Source organism: Triturus cristatus, chromosome 9, assembly GCF_964204655.1.
Source record: "Triturus cristatus chromosome 9, aTriCri1.1, whole genome shotgun sequence".
Classification (NCBI taxonomy): domain Eukaryota; kingdom Metazoa; phylum Chordata; class Amphibia; order Caudata; family Salamandridae; genus Triturus; species Triturus cristatus.
The window spans coordinates 500,707,068-500,729,023 of record NC_140592.1 but is presented as its reverse complement, the minus strand read 5'-3'; the positions used below and the strand labels follow the sequence as shown (position 1 = coordinate 500,729,023).

General features: G+C 43.7%; 1 protein-coding gene across 1 annotated transcript in view; it reads right to left on the bottom strand.

Annotated features, from left to right (window-relative positions):
• The window catches only part of LOC146798204 (serine/threonine-protein kinase D3-like), a 508,587-nt gene that overhangs the window by 168,679 nt on the left and 317,952 nt on the right, over positions 1-21,956 (bottom strand). The window contains exon 5 of the mRNA XM_085625489.1: positions 16,357-16,552. Coding sequence (XP_085481615.1) covers positions 16,357-16,552 — 196 coding nt within the window. The remainder of the gene's footprint in view (positions 1-16,356; positions 16,553-21,956) is intronic.

Genomic DNA, 21,956 nt, shown 5'->3' with positions numbered 1-21,956 from the left:
TTATCCTTTAAAGACTATCTCGTCACGCTTTAGATTTTTATCTTCGATCACCTCGGTTGAACGCTATCACTTGAGTCCGTTAATTAATAGTTATCATACATTCTGCACTCTTAATGTTTTTAGCCACGGGTGTTTTTGAGTTACCGAATTCAGTTTACCATATAGGGTTCCACCTTTATTAGATTGGTTTGTATACTCCACAATTCTTTTTCGGTGGACCACATTTACGCACAAAAGTGGATACATCAATGTCAACTTCACAACCACCTATCATTTAGACTCTCATTGTTTTAAACTAACAATCAACAGTCCCCACGCTTCTCTTATACTTACTCTTGTCCTCTTTAGATTTCCCCTGACGAAGGCATATAATGCCGAAATGCATTGGGAAACAGAATATGGAAGTTCAAACAATTGTTTAAAACGCATGTGAATTGCTACAATTCTTCAAGCTTTATGAAACCCCAAATGAACAATAAAGCTTTGTGTGCTTAAAAAAACTTGACAACAGCTTTCTTTAAATACAGAAACCTCCTTTGAGGACCTTTATCTGTGCCAGGGGGACACACCCCATGTTGGGGGTGCATCTCACAGTTTATATTGACACTCACTTTCGGAGAGTGATACCCCGGAGCACGATTCAACAACAAAATTAATAATCATCCAAACGGTTGTGCGCGCACTACACCTTTGCTTTAGAGTTGGGAATGACACATTTTAATAGGAGGTTGTCAGACCAGGTAATGGGAAGAGCTTACTGATATGTCAAAGTTGTGAACGATTTGGTCTAGGGTATGGCCCTTCTCATGGGTGGGCAAAGAAACAGATGGAAACATGTTGCAGGCCTGCAGCGCCTCCAACAAGGAAATTGTTTGAGGGTCTTTTCCATTGTCCATATGTATATTGAAATATCCCAGAATGAGGCAGTTGTTGTATTTTAAGGCCAGGGAGGTGGTGGCTGTATTAAGAGTAGTAATAACATTTCCAATAGCACTGGGAGGTCTGTAAATCAGATATCCAGCTATGCTATGATGGGGGGATAAGGTACAGCAGAAGCCTAAGCAGTCTAGTTTTTTATTGTATATTATGGCAACACCTCCCTCCTTCCCATTCGATCGGTCCCTCCTAAGAATGTTATAACTCGTAGGGGTGGCCGAGGTGATAGTAGGGTTGGAGGCTTCAGACAGCCAGGTCTCAGTGAGAAATAAAAGATCAGACTGTTAGTCTAAAAGTAGGCCATAAATGTATGGTTCATGCTTTTGTATAGAGCGACAATTTAAAAGGGTGGCATTTAAGTCCTCTGTTTTCTTATTGTTTTTACACTTATTGTTGCGTGGGAGGATATTGGGTGAGAGTTTCCTGGGCTGGAGGAGAGTCCAGTTGCACTTATTGCATCGAAAGTTTACCTCCAACCTCGGATCAGTGGCTGTACAGTGACATAATGGTAGCCGCCTAAGGCTAAGCAGTTTTTCCCTATTGCAATATATTGGAAGAAACTCACCGGAGGGGAACTGGGCAGCTTGGCCGGCGCCGAATGCCTCCGGGCGCAGACAGGCTTACCTTCAGCGCCAGCGGCGCGCCCGCTGTGCACGTCCACTTAGCGCGTCCGTTTGCATCGGGAATATATAGGCTAATGCCTATGATGCAAACTGGATCGCCAACGCAGCTGAGGAAGCGGAAACTGCATAGGCATAAGTGAGGAGCCCGATAGTAGCCCCAGCCCTCCGCACATTCGGCGTATCAGCCGCGGCGGACCAGGACTGGAGTAAAAGCGAGATGCGAATCGAAGCAGCTGAGGTGTAGGCAAGCAGAATCAAGTAAAGTGCAAGTGCGCATAGGGAAGAGAAATTGTTAAAAAGCACAGAGTAATTCAGCCAGACATATACAATTTAAAAAGTAATAAAAACCTAGTAGCAGGGCAGGAAACACTAAATCTTACAGCTATTAGCTGCGCGCATCAGTTTGCATCGGGAATAAATAGGCTGATGCCTATGATACAAACTGGATCGCTAGCACAGCTGAGGAAGTGGAAACTGCGTGGGCGGAAGGGAGTAGCCCGATAGTAGCCCCAGCCCTCCACACAATCGGCGTATCCGCAGCAGCGGACCAGGACTGGAGGAAAACAGAAATGCGAATCGGAGCAGCTAAGGAGGTGTTGGCAAGCAGAATCAAGTAAAGTGCAAGGGCGCATAGGTAGGATAAATTGTTAAAAAGCACAGAGTAATTCAGCCACACATATACAATTTAAAAAGTATTAAAAACGTAGTAGCAGGGCAGGAAACCCTGAATCCTACACCTGTAAGCTGCACATGTCCATTTACATCGGGAATATATAGGCTAATGCCTATGATGCAAACTGGATCGCTAGGGGCTCAAATTAGATCATAAATTCAAAGGTGTCCTGAACAGGGGCCCCCAAAATATGTTTGGCCCAGGGCCCCCCAAATCCTTAAGATGTCCCTGGGGGGACGCTACAGGGCACGGCATGAGGGGAAGTAGACAGATGATGGAATAGGTATTATTTAATGATACCTATTCCGTTGTCTGTCGACTCCCCCCCCACAACCTCGCCCCACCCCCCGCCCAGGTCCCCCCTCCCATGTTTACCTGTGCTGGCCACTGCAGCATCTCCCATCGTCTCCATCCCTGCCTCCTCTAGTATGGATAGTGCCCTGGGTTCCAGTGAGACTGAAAGTGCTGGGTGGTAGGGCAGTGGCAGTGCCGGTGCATACAACGGGGACTTGCCCACCTGAATGCTATGTGTTTGCCAAACCCTTGTGTTGCTTTGTATGGTGTTTATTTCTGCTGATGTCACATCCGTGCCTGTATGGGGTAGTATGGCCTTGAGAGGTATGGGATGTTCATCGCCACTTACTATCGCTATGTGCAGCGTATATTTAGGAGGGTAGTATCAATAGTGCGCAAATTACGCTTTTACGCAGAGGATATAAAGGTATAGATCTGGGGCTCCAAAGCCATCCTGTTCATATGGACGGGTAAGTGTGTTCCAGCTAATTCTAGGTTGTTTTCTCCACCCAGGTGTGGGTTATCATGTAGGATCGAGAGTTTTACAGAAGGCTTGCATCAGATTAAGAGGGATATTGAGATAATGTGAGGGTGGAAGCTGGGAGTGAAGAATCAATGCAGCCAACTGGAGGTTAGGAGTGAAGAAGACAAAACAGAAGAAGCAACACAGACAAGAAGAAGGGAGGAAAGAAGAAGTAGCAGCATGGACAAAAAGAATGAAGAAGCAATACTTGACATCGAGGAACAACAAAGAAGATACAACATGGATAATGAGGAAGAGGAAAGAAAAATAGTACCTTAATCAAGCACGAGAAGCAGGAAGGACAGCAATCAAGGTGATGCAATTAGTACTTGGTACATGCTCCAGCCGAAAGTAAAGGAGGCAGCAAAGAAGAGTGACAATGAAGGCAACGTACGTTCAATAATGGGCATCCTCCTAGCTCCTTGCAGAACACAATACACCTCACAACGACAACACATGCACTGTCAAGCAGGTGAGACAGCAACAGTGTCAACCTGGGCCTTCAGAAATGTAAAATGTTTACATAACAAAAGGTCCAACCTGGCGCTGCCAGGGTTCTGTATCTGTTTCAATCACACAGACCAAGTCACTCCAGCACTGCAGGGTCACATTGGTCCCCTCTGACCAGTCGGATAGATTCAATGCTCTATATAGGGTGTATACAGCTTATCATGGGACTGGTCGTAGCTTCTTTTTGGACAAATGAATAATTAGTTTTATGAACCCTCAGAAAGGGCCTTTTGTCATTGCATCTGACTTCACTGACCCTGTTAAGCCATGCATTATACCATCATACAACGAGGCCCAGGGTGTCGGGTTGGGGGGCAAAGAGGGGCAGGTGGCGGTGGGTACCTGAGGAGGAAGAAAGTGTGTCTGACAGAGTAGGGAGAGTCCTAGGGAGCCCTAACCAGACGGGACAGGTAGGATGAGTGCTGGTGTGTATGTGGATGTGGTCATGGATGAATTGTTGGAATATGAGGAGGAGGAATTGGAAGAAGGTGAACTGAGGGAGGCTGCTGACGACGAAGCAGCAAGGTGGTTAGTGCCCAGTGAATCACGTCATGGGAGGCCTGGGGCATGATGATGGTGCACGAGTTACTGTTTTGCAGGCCATGAATAAGAAAACAAAGACTACAGAATCTGCTGTTCAAACTAAAGAAGGATCGACAGCAGGCCAGCAGTTCCGGTCATGACATTAAAGCCAGGTAAGACAAGCATATTGGGGCCGACAGCAGGATATCATTCAGTAGTAGGAATGGGCATAGGGGAAGGTGGGTAGGAAGCGATGATCAGGTTAGTAGAAGAGAAATACGTCCAGGATCAAGGGACAGAGCAGAAAGCCAAGGCCTCGATGGGGAGTGACGACAAAGAGGTAGGTTCTAAGGCAAGAGACGCTGAGTTAGAAAAGGAGGGAGGAGACAAAAAAAGTAAGGAGGCCATACATAAGAAGCATCCATACATGTGCAACACAAAAGCATTAGTGGCCCATCTTACCATGGCCTCAAAAGAGAGAATATTGAAGGATGAGTATATTGAAATGTTCAAGTTGCTACATAGAGAAGTGAGGACAAAAGACGGTTCAAAAGAAGAAAAATAGGAGTTGTCCAAGCACCCAAAGGTGTCAGTTAACATTGAAAATTGGACAACTACCTTTTGATATATGCAAGCGTCTATTGGGAGAAATTTCCGTAACGATGTGTGGCATTGTTCAAATACTTGGGTGTTGTGCTCATCGTGCACATTACCCTTGGTGGTTGGGCATATGTCAGGTATGATGAAGAATTTAGAGTAAGAGTAGCAGACGATGCAGATGGTGTAAGGGGAGAACTGGGTAACAAGCTATTTTTGCAGACAATAATGCCAGCAAGGCAAGCCCCAACCACATACACAGCTAGTGGGAGGCCTGTGATTTGCAAGCCCTTTTGTGACCGTTCCCCCACAGGGGTGGTGGGGTCCACTGGGAAACGAAAGGCAAATACGAAAGGGACGTGCTGGGCAATTAACAAGGGGGCATGCAGTAGGGAGTATTGCCGTTTTCGACACAAACTGTCCCAATGCATAGCGAGACATCCCATTTTGCAGTGCGGTCCTCAAAAAGAAAACAGTCAAGACGGTGCCCAAGGGAGTCAGTTCAACAGTGGGGGTCAGTGGCAGAATAGCAGTGACAGGGGTAGAGGGAGAGGTTGCCTACTCACCATGGGAAAGGCTTGTACGCCTGTTAGGCTCAATCGTTTGAGGTACTGAATGCATTACTGTGCACTGACAGCAAAGGCAGACCCCTGTAACAAGGTTTTGAGTATGGCTTTACGTTGGGCTATGAAGGTCCACAAGAGCATCGCTTGGCTGAGAATTTACATTCCGTCCAGGGACAGGAGGAGCTTGTGTGGCTCAAATTGTTGAAAGAAGTTGTTGAAGGGAGAATGGTCGACCCTTTTCCTGATTGGCAGTTGCCACACTTGATTATTTCTCCCATTGGGGTGGTACCTAAAAAGAGCCAGGAGAGTTTAGGATGATTTTAGGATGATCCAACATCTTTTGTGGCCAGAGGGGCAGTCTGTCAATGATTTTTATTCTTGAAGGAAGGAGCAGGGTGCACTATGCATCCATGGACTCAACATACGCCTTGATAAGGAAAGTGAGTTGAGGCATGCTGATGCCAAAATGTGACATCAAATCAGCCTTTTGGCTGTTGTCGGTCTACCCAGATGGCTTTGAGTTGTTGGGCTGTTCTATTTCTTGCTCATTGTTCCAAGCTTTCAGTCTGATGCTACAACAATTGTTTCAAATTATTATAGGTTCAGATGCCATGACAGATTATTTAGTTGATTTTTTTCTTGGTGAGAGCACCAAATTCCTTGGAGTGCAAAATATTGTTAGACAGATTGCAGGACTTTTTGCATGATTTAGGAGTTCCTATTTCTCCAGAAAAAAACCTGTGGAGGTTTTGACCTTCTTGGAAGTGGCATTTGATTCAAGGAGAATGGAGATGAGGTTGCCTGAGGATAAGAGAGTAACATAGTTGAATGAGATGCTGGCAAAGGACAAAGCAAAGGTAAAATACATTCCGGTGCTGCTACGGCAACTCAATTTTGCTTGCAGAAAAGTTTAAGTGGGGAAAATATCTCATCTGGGGCTTCGCTTCCACATCATAGTCAGGTGGAAGGGATGGGTGATGAAGTAGAGAAGTCCCTGGAATTATTTTCTGATGCAGCTGACGGAGTAGGTTTGGAATCTTTTGGAAAGAGCATTGGTGTGAAGAGGAATGGCCTGACAAGTGGAGGAATGGAGGATGTAGTATTGTATTTCTGGAATCCTTTCCCTTGGTGGTTACAGTTTGTGTCCGGGGCCATAAGTTTTTCAACAAGAAAGTGCCTTTTCATGTGGTCAGTTTGGCAGTGGTGCACATTGTGAATAAACAGTTAGCAAGGGATATGCAGCTTTGAATAGTTTTTGGGTTAGAATGTTTGTGCCTCAATGTGGTCCTTAGGGCACAGCACATCGATGCCTGGGTACCTGTGGACCATCAGAGAAAAAAGTTGATGCAACAGTTTAGGGGTCGCTTATCTGATTGTTCATGGTGAACATACACTCAGGCCTGGAAGGAATTTAGAGAGACAGGAACTTGTAAGAGGAGACTGGAGGAAGGGGAACATTTGCATATAGAGGATCTATTGATTGAGAGAGGTTTGTCGTCAGTGGCGATTGTGGGTAAGCTAGCAGGTTTGGTCTTTTTTGGGAAACTCTTTTGGGGCTATGAATGGTGTGCAGGAGAGTTGAGGAGGAGATTGTTACAAGGCTTGGCCAGAGATTGGGTCCACATGAACGTGTGAAGAGAGCAGTGACTCTAAGGTAGTTGAAACAATTGATTGAGGTGTTGCCGCAAGTCTGTCACTGAGAGAAAGAGAGCAAGAGCATTCTGTTTTCGGTGGTGATGGTGTTGCTGGTTTTGGGGGAATTCCATGTAGGTGAAGTGTTAGAAATGGGAGTCTCAGTTGACAGAGGTGGGTAGCTTTGTCCAAATTAGGACCCTTGCTTCTAGTCAGAGTAAGGAGGATACACACTTTAGATGACCCCTGCTCATCCCCTGCGTAGCTTAGAACAAACAGACATACTTATCCCAAAGGCAATGTGTAAAGTATTTGTACTACAAACACACAATAATACAGTGATAACACCACAAATGGACACCATACCAGTTTATGAAAATAAAGTATCTTTATCTAAACTCACCAAGACCAAAATGACAAAAATCCAACATACATGTAATAAGAATATGACTTTTCAAAGGTTTCAACTAACTGGGTCCATAGAAAACTATGGATGCATGATTCGACACAAAGTACATGTAGATGTGTCAAAAGTCACAAGGCCAAACAGCTGCAGAGATGGGAAGCGGCAAGAAACAAAGAGATGCGTCAGTTCCGGAGACCATGGGGAGGCGATGCGACAATTCTGCTGCATGCAGGAGAAGTAATGCTGTAGGGGGAAGTGATGCCCCGACTCCAAGACTGTTCTGGTCCGCAGGTGATCCGTTGGGAAAACTTGCCACACAGGTGCAATTCATGGAAATCTGGGATGGGTCTGTGATCGATGCGGCTGCACCAAGCAGTACTGCATCAGTTGCTTCAGCCACTTTGCCTCAATGCGTCGGTTCTTGCAGCCGCGACAGGCACTGCTTCAGCTCGGCAGTGGCGATGCGTGAAGATTCTTCTCACAAGGCGGTGCTGCATTTGGAAAAACAGCCGCAAGAAGAGTGAAGCGTCTATTTCTTCACTTCTTTGGGTTTCATCCAGCCCCCAACAGCAGGAACAACCTCCAGAGGCCCTCAACTGGAATAGGCACCTCATGGCAGGTAAGAACTCTCAGCAGCAGAGTTCAGGGGAGCTGGGGATGAAGTCTTTGTGTCCCTGAGACTTCGGAACAGGAGGCCAGCACACACAGGCCCTTGGAGATCTTCTTCAAGCAGGTTCAAAGCAAAGTTCCAGTATTTGTCCTTTACTTGGCTGAAACAGCAACCGCAGGCCTACCCCACACAGCACACAGCAAAGAGCAGTACTCCTCACAGCTATTTTCCTCAGCAAAGGTTCCTCTTGAGTCCAGAAGTGACCTAAAGTTTTGGGGTTTAAGGTCTACTACGTATACCCCGTGTTGTCTTTGTTCTCTTTGTGCACGGGTCTCTGAGCCCAGTCTCAACCAGTTCTGTCCTCACTGATGCAGTATGACCACAGAGGGTGGAGACAGCATTGTGCAAGGAAGACAGGCCCTATTCAGTCACAAGGAAAACTACTCCCACTACTCTAAATGTAGTCAAGCCCCATTCAGCTCAGCTCGGAGTCATCCAGGAAGGGCCAGGCACACCTCAACCCCCCCAGTGGCTGTCTACAGTGAATGCACATCCCCAGCCCCTGTCAATCCAAAACCAGACAGTCAATCCACAAACAGGCAGAGGCACACAGATTGGTTAAACAAGAAAATGCCTACTTTCTAAAAGTGGTATTTTCAAACACACACGTTAAAGAAAACATCTTTACTAAAAGATGTGTTATTAAATTCTGATTTCAGAGAGCCTACATTTTATTTCTCTATCTTGTCTCAAGGGGAAGTAATACTTGTAAGATGTTACAAAGTATTTCCCATTCTATCCTATGGGGCAGATAGCCTTTCAATAGTTAAAATCTAAATTGGCAGTAGTGCACTATCAGGACATGTCACACACACCAGTACATGTCCTACATTTTACATACACTGCACACTGCCGATGGGGTTACCTTGGGCCTACCATAGGAGTGCCTTACATGTAAGAAAATGGAAGGTTAGGGCCTGGCAAGTGGGTGCACGTGCCAGGTTGACATGGCAGTTTAAAACTGCTCACAGACACTGCAGTGGCAGGTCTGCAATACATTTTCAGGGCTACTCATGTGTGTGGCACAATCAGTGCTGCAGGCCTACTAGTGCATTTAATTTAAAGGCCCCGGCACACTCAGTGCACTTTACTAGGGGCTTACTAGTAAATCAAATATGCCAATCAGGGAGAACCAATTGTAATCAAAATTTACACAGGGGCACTTTCACTTTGACACTGATCAGTAGTGGCAAAGTGCCCAAAGCATCTAAGCCATCAAAACAAAAATCCAGTACAGCATCAAAAATACAGGAGGCAGAGGTAAAGTGTCATTGCAAATCAAGCCAAATATGCCAAGTCTAACAAGAAGTGATTGGACCAAGAGGAATGGGGACATTCAAGGGAAGGATGTTCGTGTGTTGCGGAATGAAGTATGGGTGTAGCTGCCTAAGTAAAAAACAGATCAAAAAGGCAGAGGGAGATGCGTGATGCTTAGGAGATACTCTGAAAAGGCAGTATGCCTGGTGCAATGGTGAGAAAATTATGCAGGTGGGGCATCTACAGTGGGTAAAATATTTCACCATACCTCTGGAGTAAGGGTGTATGCCATGCAAATACACAGACTCTAACTATGCAGATATGGAACCACAGATGTCGTTTCTACATACTCATGGAATCATACAGGCACTGCCTATATTCTGAGGAATCACCTAGGCACTATATATGCACTATTCCAATCATCCAGGGAGTATTGTTGTACTCAACTAGGAATACATGTATTTACAAGTTTTAGTGAGGAATATGTACTGCTGTAACACCATCTGATAAATTATATATGTAACCTGTCAGACATTGCTTGCATGCAATCTGAAGAATTAGTGAGCTATGTGCTGTGATCCTGTTTAGTGGGCAGATTTTTATAAGCAGTGTTTCTCAAAATTTAAATCTTACACATCTAAGTTCGAAAGTGCTGAAACACTAAATCTATCAGTGACACAGTGGTAGAGAAGCACAGAAATTGCTCTAATGTGTTTTCGTATTTACTGTATTGAGACACTGTATGTACATTTACGCTTTGATTGATTTTTATTTTAAACTTTAGTACAAAAGAGCTAAAGTGGTCTTTTAGCATGTATAAGTGAGAACTGAGATATGGTGCAGCTGTGTTGTAGGAGAGGGTGCTATAATTTTAAAAAGGTAACTAATAAATTCAGTTTTGTGTTTTAGTTTGGGTTTGGTACATTGAAGTAAGTACGTGCTTGTAGTTATGTAGCTAGTTTCATCTGTAAATTTAAAACTGCTGCATAACATAAAACTGTTTTTGTATTATATGTAAGCCAGTACTAAAGTAGTTGATACATTAGCTAGAATAACAATTTTAATATACTTGGTTTTTTTTTACAGAACAATATCTGCGTAACTACAGACAGAATGCCTACAAAAGCTCTGATGAAAAAGGAATAAAAACTACGACAGTATCTGGGACACAAAGGGGACAAAATGCTGAAAAAGTGGTGAAAGAAAAAAGAGCTACTGATAAGAGAACAAAGTCATTTCTTAAAAATGTATGTGGACATTTCCAAAGATTACAAAATAATGAAAATAAAATTCAAACTATGATAAAAATAACAGTGGGCAAAATCTATATAACAAAAACAGGAAATAATGAAACAAAGATGGACACACCTTAACCAGGAGATAGAAGCGGTTTAAGGAAATCAGAGCCAGAATGTTTCATAGAAGAGTACTAATAAATCTACTAAGAACTATGAAAAAGTATAAAAGCAGGAGAGAGGCACTGAAACAGAAATAACAAGCTGAGAGAGTAGTTGATAAGGCCTTTGCTTTGAAGAGGAAGCTTTTCATTTTGATTACAAATAGAATGAAGAATCTTGACAAAATGGTATTGTGCATGACCAGACAAAACCAGAAAAAAAGATTAGTGAATAGAAGAAACTTATGTACAGTTTTTAGTAGAGAATACATACATACTTCTAGTACAGAGCCTTTCTTTCATTAAGAAAGCTATCTCCAGGATAATAGATTAGTTCATGCTATTAATTACAGAGGAAGATGTTATTAAATGAAAAATGGCAGTACTATAGCGAAAGAGGTGATGGTACCTAGAAATGTAGAAGAAGTTATTGGAGAAGAGGTACAAGGAAGGCAGAGTCAGGCACCTGTATACAAATGGAATTGTAGTAGTGTTTGTAGTATTCAACAGCAATCTATTGAAAGGAAAGTTCTACGTATCTTTCCATGGCGAAGTTTAAAACACAAAATAAGTGCTTTACAAGGATTGGATTCTTGCAAGATTAGAAAGCATACAAATTTGCAAGGACAGTCACTAGCTTGTTTATCAAAGAAAGTGTGCCTAAGTGCCTTTCATCATTTCAGGATGTTAGCAGTACATCACTCAAAAATGCAAACTTTAATTAGGAGGCTGTACTATGTGAAAACTCCTGCTTTATGTTTAGGAGTAATTAATAGAGCACTTTTGCATGGTACTGTGAAAGACGTAGAAAAAGTTTGCGATGATGTGCAGTTTCATTTCTTTGGTCCTGAGCAGGATTCTAGTGAAAATGAAGATTTGTTAAGAGGAGGAGCTGCAGAACAGGACTCAGATATTACAGTTGATAGTTTTGATAGTTTTGAAGAAGTGATAACAAAATTGAATACAGTGTGGTCTGAAAAACCAGAGTATGTTTGTATATGTTATCGATGGACTTACTACAAGATTCAAACAAGGACTTTTGACTTGTATTTAAAATGTGAAAAAGAAAATAATGATAACTGGCTAAAGTTAGCTGTCTATTTGTAGAGGAACGCTTTGACATGTCCACACGGCAAGTTATATGTAAGTACTGTTACAATAAATTAGAAGATATGAAATGCCTGCTAGTGTAGAAAAACTATGAAGGGCAAAAAAAAATCAACATTTAGGATTCTTTGCAGCTTTGTGAAGGGCTGTTATGGACTGCTTTCCAGCACTCACTACAACTCCACAATCCATGCAGTAAGATGCCATCCGGGAGAACTCTGGAGCCAAATCTTGAAGTTGAGATTAGACCTCTGAAGGGACTCTCTGCCCCGGTGTTGTTGCTGCTGCTATTGAAGTTGAGGGTCCTTCAGCCTTGCGTTGCCTTGTTGCTGCTTTTAGATGATTGCCATGGCTTGTTTTTAGATGGTAAGCATGGACATAGTCCTCCAAGAATTTTCTTGATTTGTACCCCTTGACAATGTCTTGTCACATATAATGCTTTGTGCAAATTTACCAACTGTTTTTGCTTCTCCCAACGGAATCCAGAAGAAATCCTGCTTGATTTCTTCTGGAGAGGCCCCTCATCTCCAGATTCACCAGAATCCATCTCTTGCACTTCCTGGTCTACCCGCTGCTCCACCAGATCTCCCTTTCCTGACTGAGTTGCCAAAATATGCAAAAAACACTCCAACAAATGCTAGTAAGCTGCTAACCATGAACTCCTCTTAAAGAATGTTGAAGATAGATAAATGGGAATGTTCTTCCTATTCTTATAGTTGAAAAGTGTATCATCCAATCATATTCCTTTATTTCCTGGTCACATGGTCTTCGCAACAATCAGTGTCTTTTTGAAGAAATTGTGAAAAAAGTTTTAAAAAAGCACAATTTTCAAAATGAGTTTGGGTAACAATGGGTAGTTTGATGGGTGTTTGGTAGTTATGTTCTATTCGTGAGTTCAGATGTTGAAAGTTATTTTTGGAACATGTTGTTTTTTATAAATGTGTTGTTAAAATATAGTTAAACCAATATGTTACCAAACAGCTAGACTCAAACTATGTGTAAAATATGTCTTTATATATGTTTTACACTTTGTCATTTGTATTCGTGACTACTGATGTCATTGCGACCTCCGGTGTTGCTGTGAAGAAGGAAAATGTATTTCTGATCAGTTATTTCAACAAATGAGGGGAACGTTAAATTAGTACCTTACTAAATAGCTACACTGAAACTTTAGGTAAAATATGTCAATATTTGTGTTTTACACTTTGCCAAAAATACCCGGTATTTGCAGTGTGTCCTTGGCAATTGCACTCATTGAATCACACAGGCACTACCTATGCAATCATACAATCACCCAGGCACTACTCATGCACTTATGTAACTACCCAGACATTACACACTCACTCACAGACACCTACAGCCACTCACACTCTCAAAGTTTACAGGTTACAGCTAGGAAAAAAATTAAAATACCTTCGAAATTCACTGAAAAAAACAAGGTTACAGGGTCATTTTAGTTTGGAATTAGCATTTTAAAAACCTTAGAAATTCACTGAAAAAAACCAAAGGTTTCAGAGACGTTATAGTTAGGAAATATGGTTAAATAAACCTTAGAAATTCACTTAAAAAAACAAAGGTTACTGAGACATTATAGTTAGGCACAAGTTTCACTCGTACAAAACCAGTGACATTCAGCAGTTATAGTTTGCTGAGCTAACTATAACCCTTGCTCCTGCAGTGCACTGCTTATGACCTCACATATTACATCACACATGACATGGTTAGTGACATCACTGATGACATGTCAAGTGAGATCACTGATGACATCATCCACAGAATTTCTGATGCACTGACTCACCCCCAATATAACCTTTTATACACCCACTCCAACCTCCACACTACCATTCTCAACACCATTGACACACCCATACCAGAACTTACACACCCACTCACTGATTCATAGGTCTACACACATATCCACTCATATACGCATACAGCTGCTCATATACCAACTCACTAACTAATACAGCCACTGATATATCCACTCATACACCCATACAGCCACTCACACACTGTCAGTCACCCATAGAACCTACTCACACACCTACTCACTCACCCATAGAGTCAATCACACAGCCACTTACTCACCTATACAGTTATACACACCCACTCACGTATTCCTACAGATACTAACACATAGTCACTCACCCATACTGTCAGTGGCACAAGCACACACTCACCCATACAGCCACTCTCACAATCACTCACTCACACATATAGTCACTGGTATACTCAACACTCACCTATACTGCCTTTCACATATGCATTTACTCACCCATATACTACTGACACATCCATTCACTCACCAACACGGCCATACACAGACTCAGTCACCCATACAGCTCCTCACAGATGCACTCACTCATTCATGCAGGCAGTCACACACACCCTCACCCACCCATACAGGTACTCAAACAACCAATGAATCACCCATACAGCCATTCATGTACCCACTCACAAACCCATACAGCCACTTAGACACTAACAGACAGACTGATACAGACATTCAGACAACCTAGTCACTCACTCAAACATTCACTGAGATACCTAATCCCTCACTTATACAATCAGTCACGCACCCACTGAAACGTCCATACAGGCACTCATACACCCACCAATTCATCAATACACCTTGGTATATATAATTAACACTCATTAACTTTTTAAAAACACTCACAGTCACTGGATGATGTCATCAGTAATGTCATTTGAGATGTCATGAGTGATGTCATGAGTGATGTTACTGACCAAGTCATGAGTGATGTAATATGTGAGGGCATAAGCAGTGCGTTGCGGGGGCATGAATTTCACTGGTTTTGTACAAATGAAACTTGAGCCTAACTATAATGTCTCTGTGACCTTTGGTTTTTCAGTGAACATATATATGCGTGTGTGTGCAATTTTGGGTACAGTGCCGCATAGTGTTGCATGTATTGAAGTACTTTTACATTTCAAAGAAAAAACACTGACGGACTTAAAGTGGCCTGAACTGAATTGAAAATAGGCTCCTTATGAACAGCTCAGTAACTACTGTATGTTGACCAGGTGGTCTTATATTGTAATGTAGATAATTAAGGTTCGCAGATGGGTTTGGAAATAGTTTTTTTTAGTACTTTGCACATAGGATATCCTAACCCATACATTAATGTCAAAAGTGCTTTTTTAGAGACGTCCTAATAGTTGTATTTTTGGAAGTAGAACACTTTTTGCTCTGTCAGTATTAATATCCACTTTCTTGATTTTCGCATTGTGGAAATAGATTAGATGACTAGAATTATAACATTGTTTGAATGATGCAAAGGTTTTAGTTTACGGTGCGAATAAAATAAACTTGAAACACTGACTGAACACTAATTTATTGAGTGTTATTTGTTGCACTGTAGAGTAAGGAGTTTCTAACCCACACCAAAGCAGTCACCCCCCTGATTGTTCTGCCTAGCTACCCTGGGAACCTGTGCAAAAAGAGATTCTTGGTTCCCTGTTGCGTGGCTGACAGTACAAAGACCCCAGAACAACAGCAGCAAAATATATTGGTTGTTTGATATAACGGGGGCCTAGCAACTTCTGTTTGCCTTAGGTCGCCTTGACACAGATTTCTCACATTTTGTCTCTGGAAAAATAAGACAATGGCGAGTAGTCTGCTATTATTTATTCTTGCCTAAGCTGTTTCCACCAGGTAGGTGCCGCAGTTTCGTCGACACAAACCCACCCATCTAGTGGAATACTTTTTTTGTGAGTTAGGGAGGGAGAAATCTTGTAGTGCTGGGTGGCAAGGGTCTATGCAGTAGACTTTCCATTCAGTGGTCCAGGATGCAACTGGTGAAGCTATACTTGGCATTTGTTTAATCTTTCTGGCCTTGAGAGGCCTGCCTAAAGGGCTTGGCCAAGCAGCACTATAGGGTCTGCCATAGGCATCTCCCCATGCTCCATCCTTGACATATCATGTAACTGTTTTGCCTTTATATGCTGCGCTCCCCGAATCAGGCCACTATACACAGAAAGTGTTGACAATTGAAATTGTGAAGGCTGAATCAATCAATTGTGGCCTTCTTTTTCCATTGTATGTATTATTTTGAATACCCTTTGTGAAACTCCAAAGATAGAATTTAATTACATTTACACCCGTTTTTGTTATTTTTTGCTGTTTTTTATATAAGAGACATCATTTGTGCATTGAAATGAAAGATAATTAAAAATAGATACTAATTTATTCTACAATAATTCATCAGGCAGATAATTACTTTATTCTGCTCTAACTAAAGATACTAAATAACTGAATTTAACATTAAAATAAATCCCTTGAAGGCTTTATACCTGTTCATCAACTATACACAGAGGGCAGGATTCACAAAGGGCTTCTTTCCGCTCTGGTGGCGGAAGCTCCGCACTTGTGGGGGAGTCTCCGCACTCGGGCGGAATCCCCGTAATAACATAACATAACATAACATAACATAACATAACATAACATAACATAACAGGTGTATTTGTAAAGCGCACGATTACCCGTAGGTGTCCTGGCGCTGAATAACAGATGTTTATTGTTACCCAACTCAATGACTCATTAGACTCCCCATGCCTTGGGCCTTCTATAATTGAGATTTTGTCTGTATTGTGCAGCCCGTTATCATACTCTGAATGATTTACCTTTGCACTGCATTCCTTGGCGGAACAGGCCCTTCAGGAGACGGCGGCAATGCTGGCAGATGGTTGGGCGAGTGTATGAATGAATCTGGAAGGTGTGTGGAACTTTCACCCGGTTCCGGTCCAGCCAGTCCCTCCAGATAGGGCGTCCGCTGAATGAAGGCACCCGGGCACTGTGCCCGCGCTTCCTTTCATTTATCTGAGGAATAAGATGAAAAGAACATTACATGAATATGGCAACTAAGGGAATTGTGAAGTTTAGCACACAAGGCCCCTTAGAGGTTTAGGAGACTCTCCTTCGTTTATTCAGGTTTCTTTACTTTTATGTTATCCCACACATAATAAGTGTATCAGGTCACTGCACACGCAACTGAGAAAGGAAAACAGTAAGTCAAACACAAAGCCATGGTGTCAGACTGTGTTAGGGAGTGCACTGTGTGAGAAGGCTGAGTCTTCAAGCGGTGACGGCAAAGGAGTTGGCCTAACGACCAGGGCGCTCGACCTCGCACCTGGGGAAGTGGGTTCGAGTCTCGGTAAAGACGCTGAACATCTTGTGATTCTGGGCAAATCACTTAATCTCCCGTGCCTAACAAAAAATGAATGTGTGTCCTCATGTAAAGTAACTGGTGCTATATAAAGCGCACTGATACCTGATTGGATTCGGGTCACGTTCGAGCTATATAAAACTCTGCAAAAAACTATTCAAAAGGGTTTGTTTGGGTGGAGATGAAAGTAGGTGCCCTTCATGGACAAAAGTTCACAAATGTCCCAGATCTGGGGCAGGCTTGTGTTGTAGGCTTGTTTAATACGCTTTTGGATTTTTTGTGTATTTGTGGGTGTGCAATTTGTAGGTTTGTATGCAAAGCTTTGGCATGCATAATTAGCATGATTTGACACAGGGGATGAGGTGGGACTAGTACAGCTGTGTGTAATGGGATATCAGAACTTCAAGCACGAGTGTATATGTTGTAATTCTGGATACCCAGGAAGGGTGAATTGTTTAACCCTTTCGCTGCGGCGGGAATTCCGCCGCAGCGCTGGGGGGTGCGGGGGGGCAGCGCGGTGGCGCTGTGCTCATGACGGAGCCGCTCCGTCATGAGCCATGGTTGAGCTGTGCTCATGACGGAACGGTTCCGTCATGACTCCGCCCATTTGCATTGTCCCCCCGCACAGGCGGGGAAACAGCGCCGCGTAGGCGGACGGCCGCCAACGGCCGTGACATGACGGAACCGTTCCGTCATGAGCACACGGCAACCGTGGCTCATGACGGAGCGGCTCCGTCATGAGCGGGGAAGGGGTTAACAAAAGACAGGGACCTAGGTTAGTTGTTGGGGGCATTGTTAGTTTTAACCCCTTGGCTGCGGCAGGAATTCCGCCGCAGCGCTGGGGGGGTTTGGGGGCAGCGCGGTGGGGCTGTGCTCATGACGGAGCCACTCCGTCATGAGTCACGGTTGAGCTGTGCTCATGACGGAGTGGTTCCGTCACGACTCCGCCCACTGCGCTAATCGCCCGCACAGGCGGGGAATTAGCGCCGCGTGGGCGGAGCGGCGGCCAACGGCCGCAGCATGACGGAACCACTCCGTCATGAGCACACGGCACCTGTGGCTCATGACGGAGTGGTTCCGTCATGAGCGGGGAAGGGGTTATAGTATGCTTTATCTGTCGTTGATCGCATGGATATGATTAAGGACTTACACTTCTACTGTGCTGTGCAACAGGAATAGACTGGCTAAGAAATGCACATTACGTACAACGACTGATATATATTTTTTTTTCTTAATCGGGTGAAAATATTACAAGACATGCACACAAAAAGCCATTAGATCATTTACAGTTTCATAAAGCTTGAATAATTTATACCTACAAAATGTGGAACTGATATCTACACTGATATTAGTCAACCTCTGTTTATTAAAGATTTGAACTTGTGATTGTGATTACTCTAGAAACATGGCCTTCATATCCATATGGATACTGGGACTATTTAAATGCTGGGTGGACTTTGTTTTCCAGTATATATAAATGTTATTTTTGCTAGAAATTACCAAAATCCTCAATGGAGAAACAGTTTTGGTGGAAAGTGGTCAACATACTATGATTGTCTGGCTAAAGACTGCTGCAGCTGTCTGCCAGAGCTTTTGATATAAAGAAACAAAACACACAAAGAAAGGCATTGAGCTAATCCCTTCAACCATTGCTTTGTTGAGGTCAGTGCTATGCGACCACACATTGAAAGAAGTGTCATTCACATACTGTATCAGCTCAGAGGAGTATTTCCTCTTCACCTTCCTACAGCCATTTCGGTGGCATGTGTGAGTGTGCTTAGGGACTTTTACTATTTAAAGTAAGGACAGTGGAGGGTCTTTGTACTGCAATGGGAGGACATTTGTGTTTATTTATGCTTGATTTTGATGACCGCTGCTGATAATGTGGGTACAGCTGCCACAGTAGACTTCAACTGGAGCATTTTTCCTCCTTTTAGTCTGCCATCTTTTTTAAGGTCAAGAAAAACACGCTTAGCATGCAATACAGAATGTTACTTAAATTAGTTTGGCAGGAGTCCTGCCAAACCTAAAACCTGCCCACTGCCCCATAAAAAACAACACATACACACTGTTGCATAGTAAGTCATTTTACAGAAAGCTCTACATGTGTAGCAGGGAAAGTGTACTGTTGTTAAAGGAAAGAAAGGACAGTGGTGGGCAGAGAATCCAAGACCGAGGAAAATAGGACAGGATGTCAACTGCTTTTAAGCTGCGTCATACCACATTTCTTTTTGCTTCAGGAAGAACATTCCAAACGAATACAGGAGGCAGCAATGGCTAGGAGGGATGTCGAGCGGTGCTAGCGTACACCACAAAAGCTTGTGCACTTTAGTAAAGACTGTAAAACAATCTATGAACGTGGCACAAACTAGGCCTCTCATTCTTTTAACATAATTTTCTACTATAAACTGCAGTGCTGTGCCCCACAGCAGCCAATTTTCTCCATCAGAGATATCTCAGTATATGGGTATGAGGGTCTCACTGGTGCTGGTTGAAGTTTTCCTTTGGTGTACCTGCTTGGTGTAGGAGGGAAACTTTTAAAGACACTGCCTACCTTGTACTTGTTTTGCCAAAGGAAGTCTTACACTTTTTGGGTGTGCGAGAATGCGTGTGTGTGAGTGTATGGGGGTGTGCACCGGAAGTGCGCCTCACACCTGCTCTGAAGTAAGAATCTGCTGCATGCCCATTCAGTCGTTGGCCTCTCTGCCACAGCTAAAAAAAATAGTGGCTGGGGTATATTATTAAACGAATATCAGTCTGCTGTGCAGAAAATCCCTCACTTTTTTAGACTACCTAATGTGTTTTTTTTTCTGTCCAATAATAATTTAGAGACCACAAGGAGATGAATGTTTCATTTATGTTCCTCCGACTTCTAAGAAAAGCACAAGGCTCGGCTGACATAGACATATGTGGACGAGACCTCAGTGAGAGAGCTTGCGCGGGAGCCACGAGGATCCACAGACCAGCTGACCTCGACAGAGCATGAGAAATCAGATGGATATCTGTATCACGAGAGGGTTGAGGGTGTGCCAAGGACACCACAGGACTGAGCCGGGCGGTGACGTGAACCTGCACTAACCAGACCTGCCCCTTGCACACCTGTCCTTCGCCCTCATGACAAGCAGCCTGTATTTCCCAGTGAGGTCAGTAACAAGAGCTCCCAGCTCTATCAGGAATCCTATATTGTGCCGTATTACTGTACCAGGTGTTTCCTGGGGTGATAAAACTGCATGTCTTACTGGGGACAAATCCTTCTGGTCTCACCTGGATGACATTTTACCTGGCAAATACAATGGTATTATGAGTGTTAGTGTGGTACCACCGATTGATTTCTGCATGGTGTTTCCATTCGCATTGGAGTCCATAGAGATGACGTGTGACCCCTGGTACTGTTGACCGCCACAGTATCGGCCTTTCTGTGTGATGCAGGTTGGGGGGGGGGGCTGAGCTGCAGGGGGCCCCCTCAGCACAATAATCGGGCCCAAAAACTCCGGCTTAAATCTGGAGTGGGGGCCCCTCCTTGTACGTGGCAGGGGGGCCCCCTCAACTTTCGTTACGCCACTGGTGTGATGAAACGATCAGCCTGTTTTACATAAATACTTCCCGTGAGGGTGACTGTGAACGCCTGGTCCCATAACTCAGTGTTGGACAGGGAGAGTGGCCTGAAGAAGGATGCACCCGTCGTTCGCCTTCATGGAAGTCAGTCCACATCGCTGACTGTGGTGATCAATTTGGTACTTTGAATTCTGCGTCACTAGCTGTCAATCAGCCCAGTCACTATATTAAAGGCGTGTTTTATTATTGTGCAGGTCTTAAGTATAGGTGGCAGGCTCTGTGCACTAGGGACAGCCAGCAATGGGTGTAATACAGACAGGGGGCACAGTGCATGTACCAAAAACGTGCACCCCTGAGTCTATATCAATGATATGCGACAGTGTCGTATAGCATAGTATGTATTAAGAGATGTGGCAGTCTGTGACAAAGACAGGTGGCAAGTATCCGTATTAAAGACAGGCGACACAGTGCCTGTATTAGGACGATCTGACATTGCGTCTGCTTTGAGGGCAGACGTCAGAGTGTATGTTTTATGGTCAAGTAGAAAGCTTTTGGATGGAAGACAAAGAGCAGCCTGCTTCAACTTAGGTAGAACAGTCACTGCACTAAAAGCAGGTGTCCTAGTCTGTATCAAAGACAGATGGCATGTTCTGTGTGGAAAGAAAAGTTTCTCCCATGTTACTGGTCTGTATTACATTTATTGAAAGTGCATTCATATAATGCTTACTACCCCCGATGAGGAGTCGAAGCGCTTCACGATGGGTAGCACGCTACTCCAGAAACCAAGGTTGGTGGTTAATGATTATAGTTGGTTATTGGTTGGCTATTGGTTAATAGAGGCCGCACATATTGCATGTTTAGGACCAGTGGCCTAGTCCATGCATTAAGGGAAGGTGGCATTTACTGAAAAAAAGGCTGAGGCACAGGTCTCTCCACTGAGGCACATGTCACTACGCTTTGGCAAAGCTCACTCCGCTGAGGCTTACTGCACCAGGATTCTGGCATCCCATTATTCTTGCAGCTACAGTGTCCTCGTCCTTCTAAGACCAAAGCTCACCTGCCAGCCTTTCGCACTTTTCCCAGCTACTCTTACCTGAGGGTTCCCTTCAGCCCTGTTCTGCCATTTACATACCTCTGTTTCATCTGCCCCATACCAGTGCTTAATTTGAGCCAGTGGTTTCCGGTGCTGGGCACCAGCACTTCATTGGTTGCCCGTGATCGGCCTCGGCACTTAATTGGCATCACCATATTTATGACACTCTACAACATGGTGGCGCTACTCATCTAATTTAGACATGAGCAAAACAACGGTTGCTTAGGAATACAATATACATTAAAAAATATGAATACCTGCCTCCCCAGTCATTCCTTTACCTTTGGGGATCTGGAATAATCTGAACTGTTGGGGAAAATGGGTGGTGCAAGCTGCAGTGACCTCCTGGTCAGGGCCCTGGCACTTTTTATTTTACAAACTAAGCACTGCCCCATACTGCCCATTGTAGA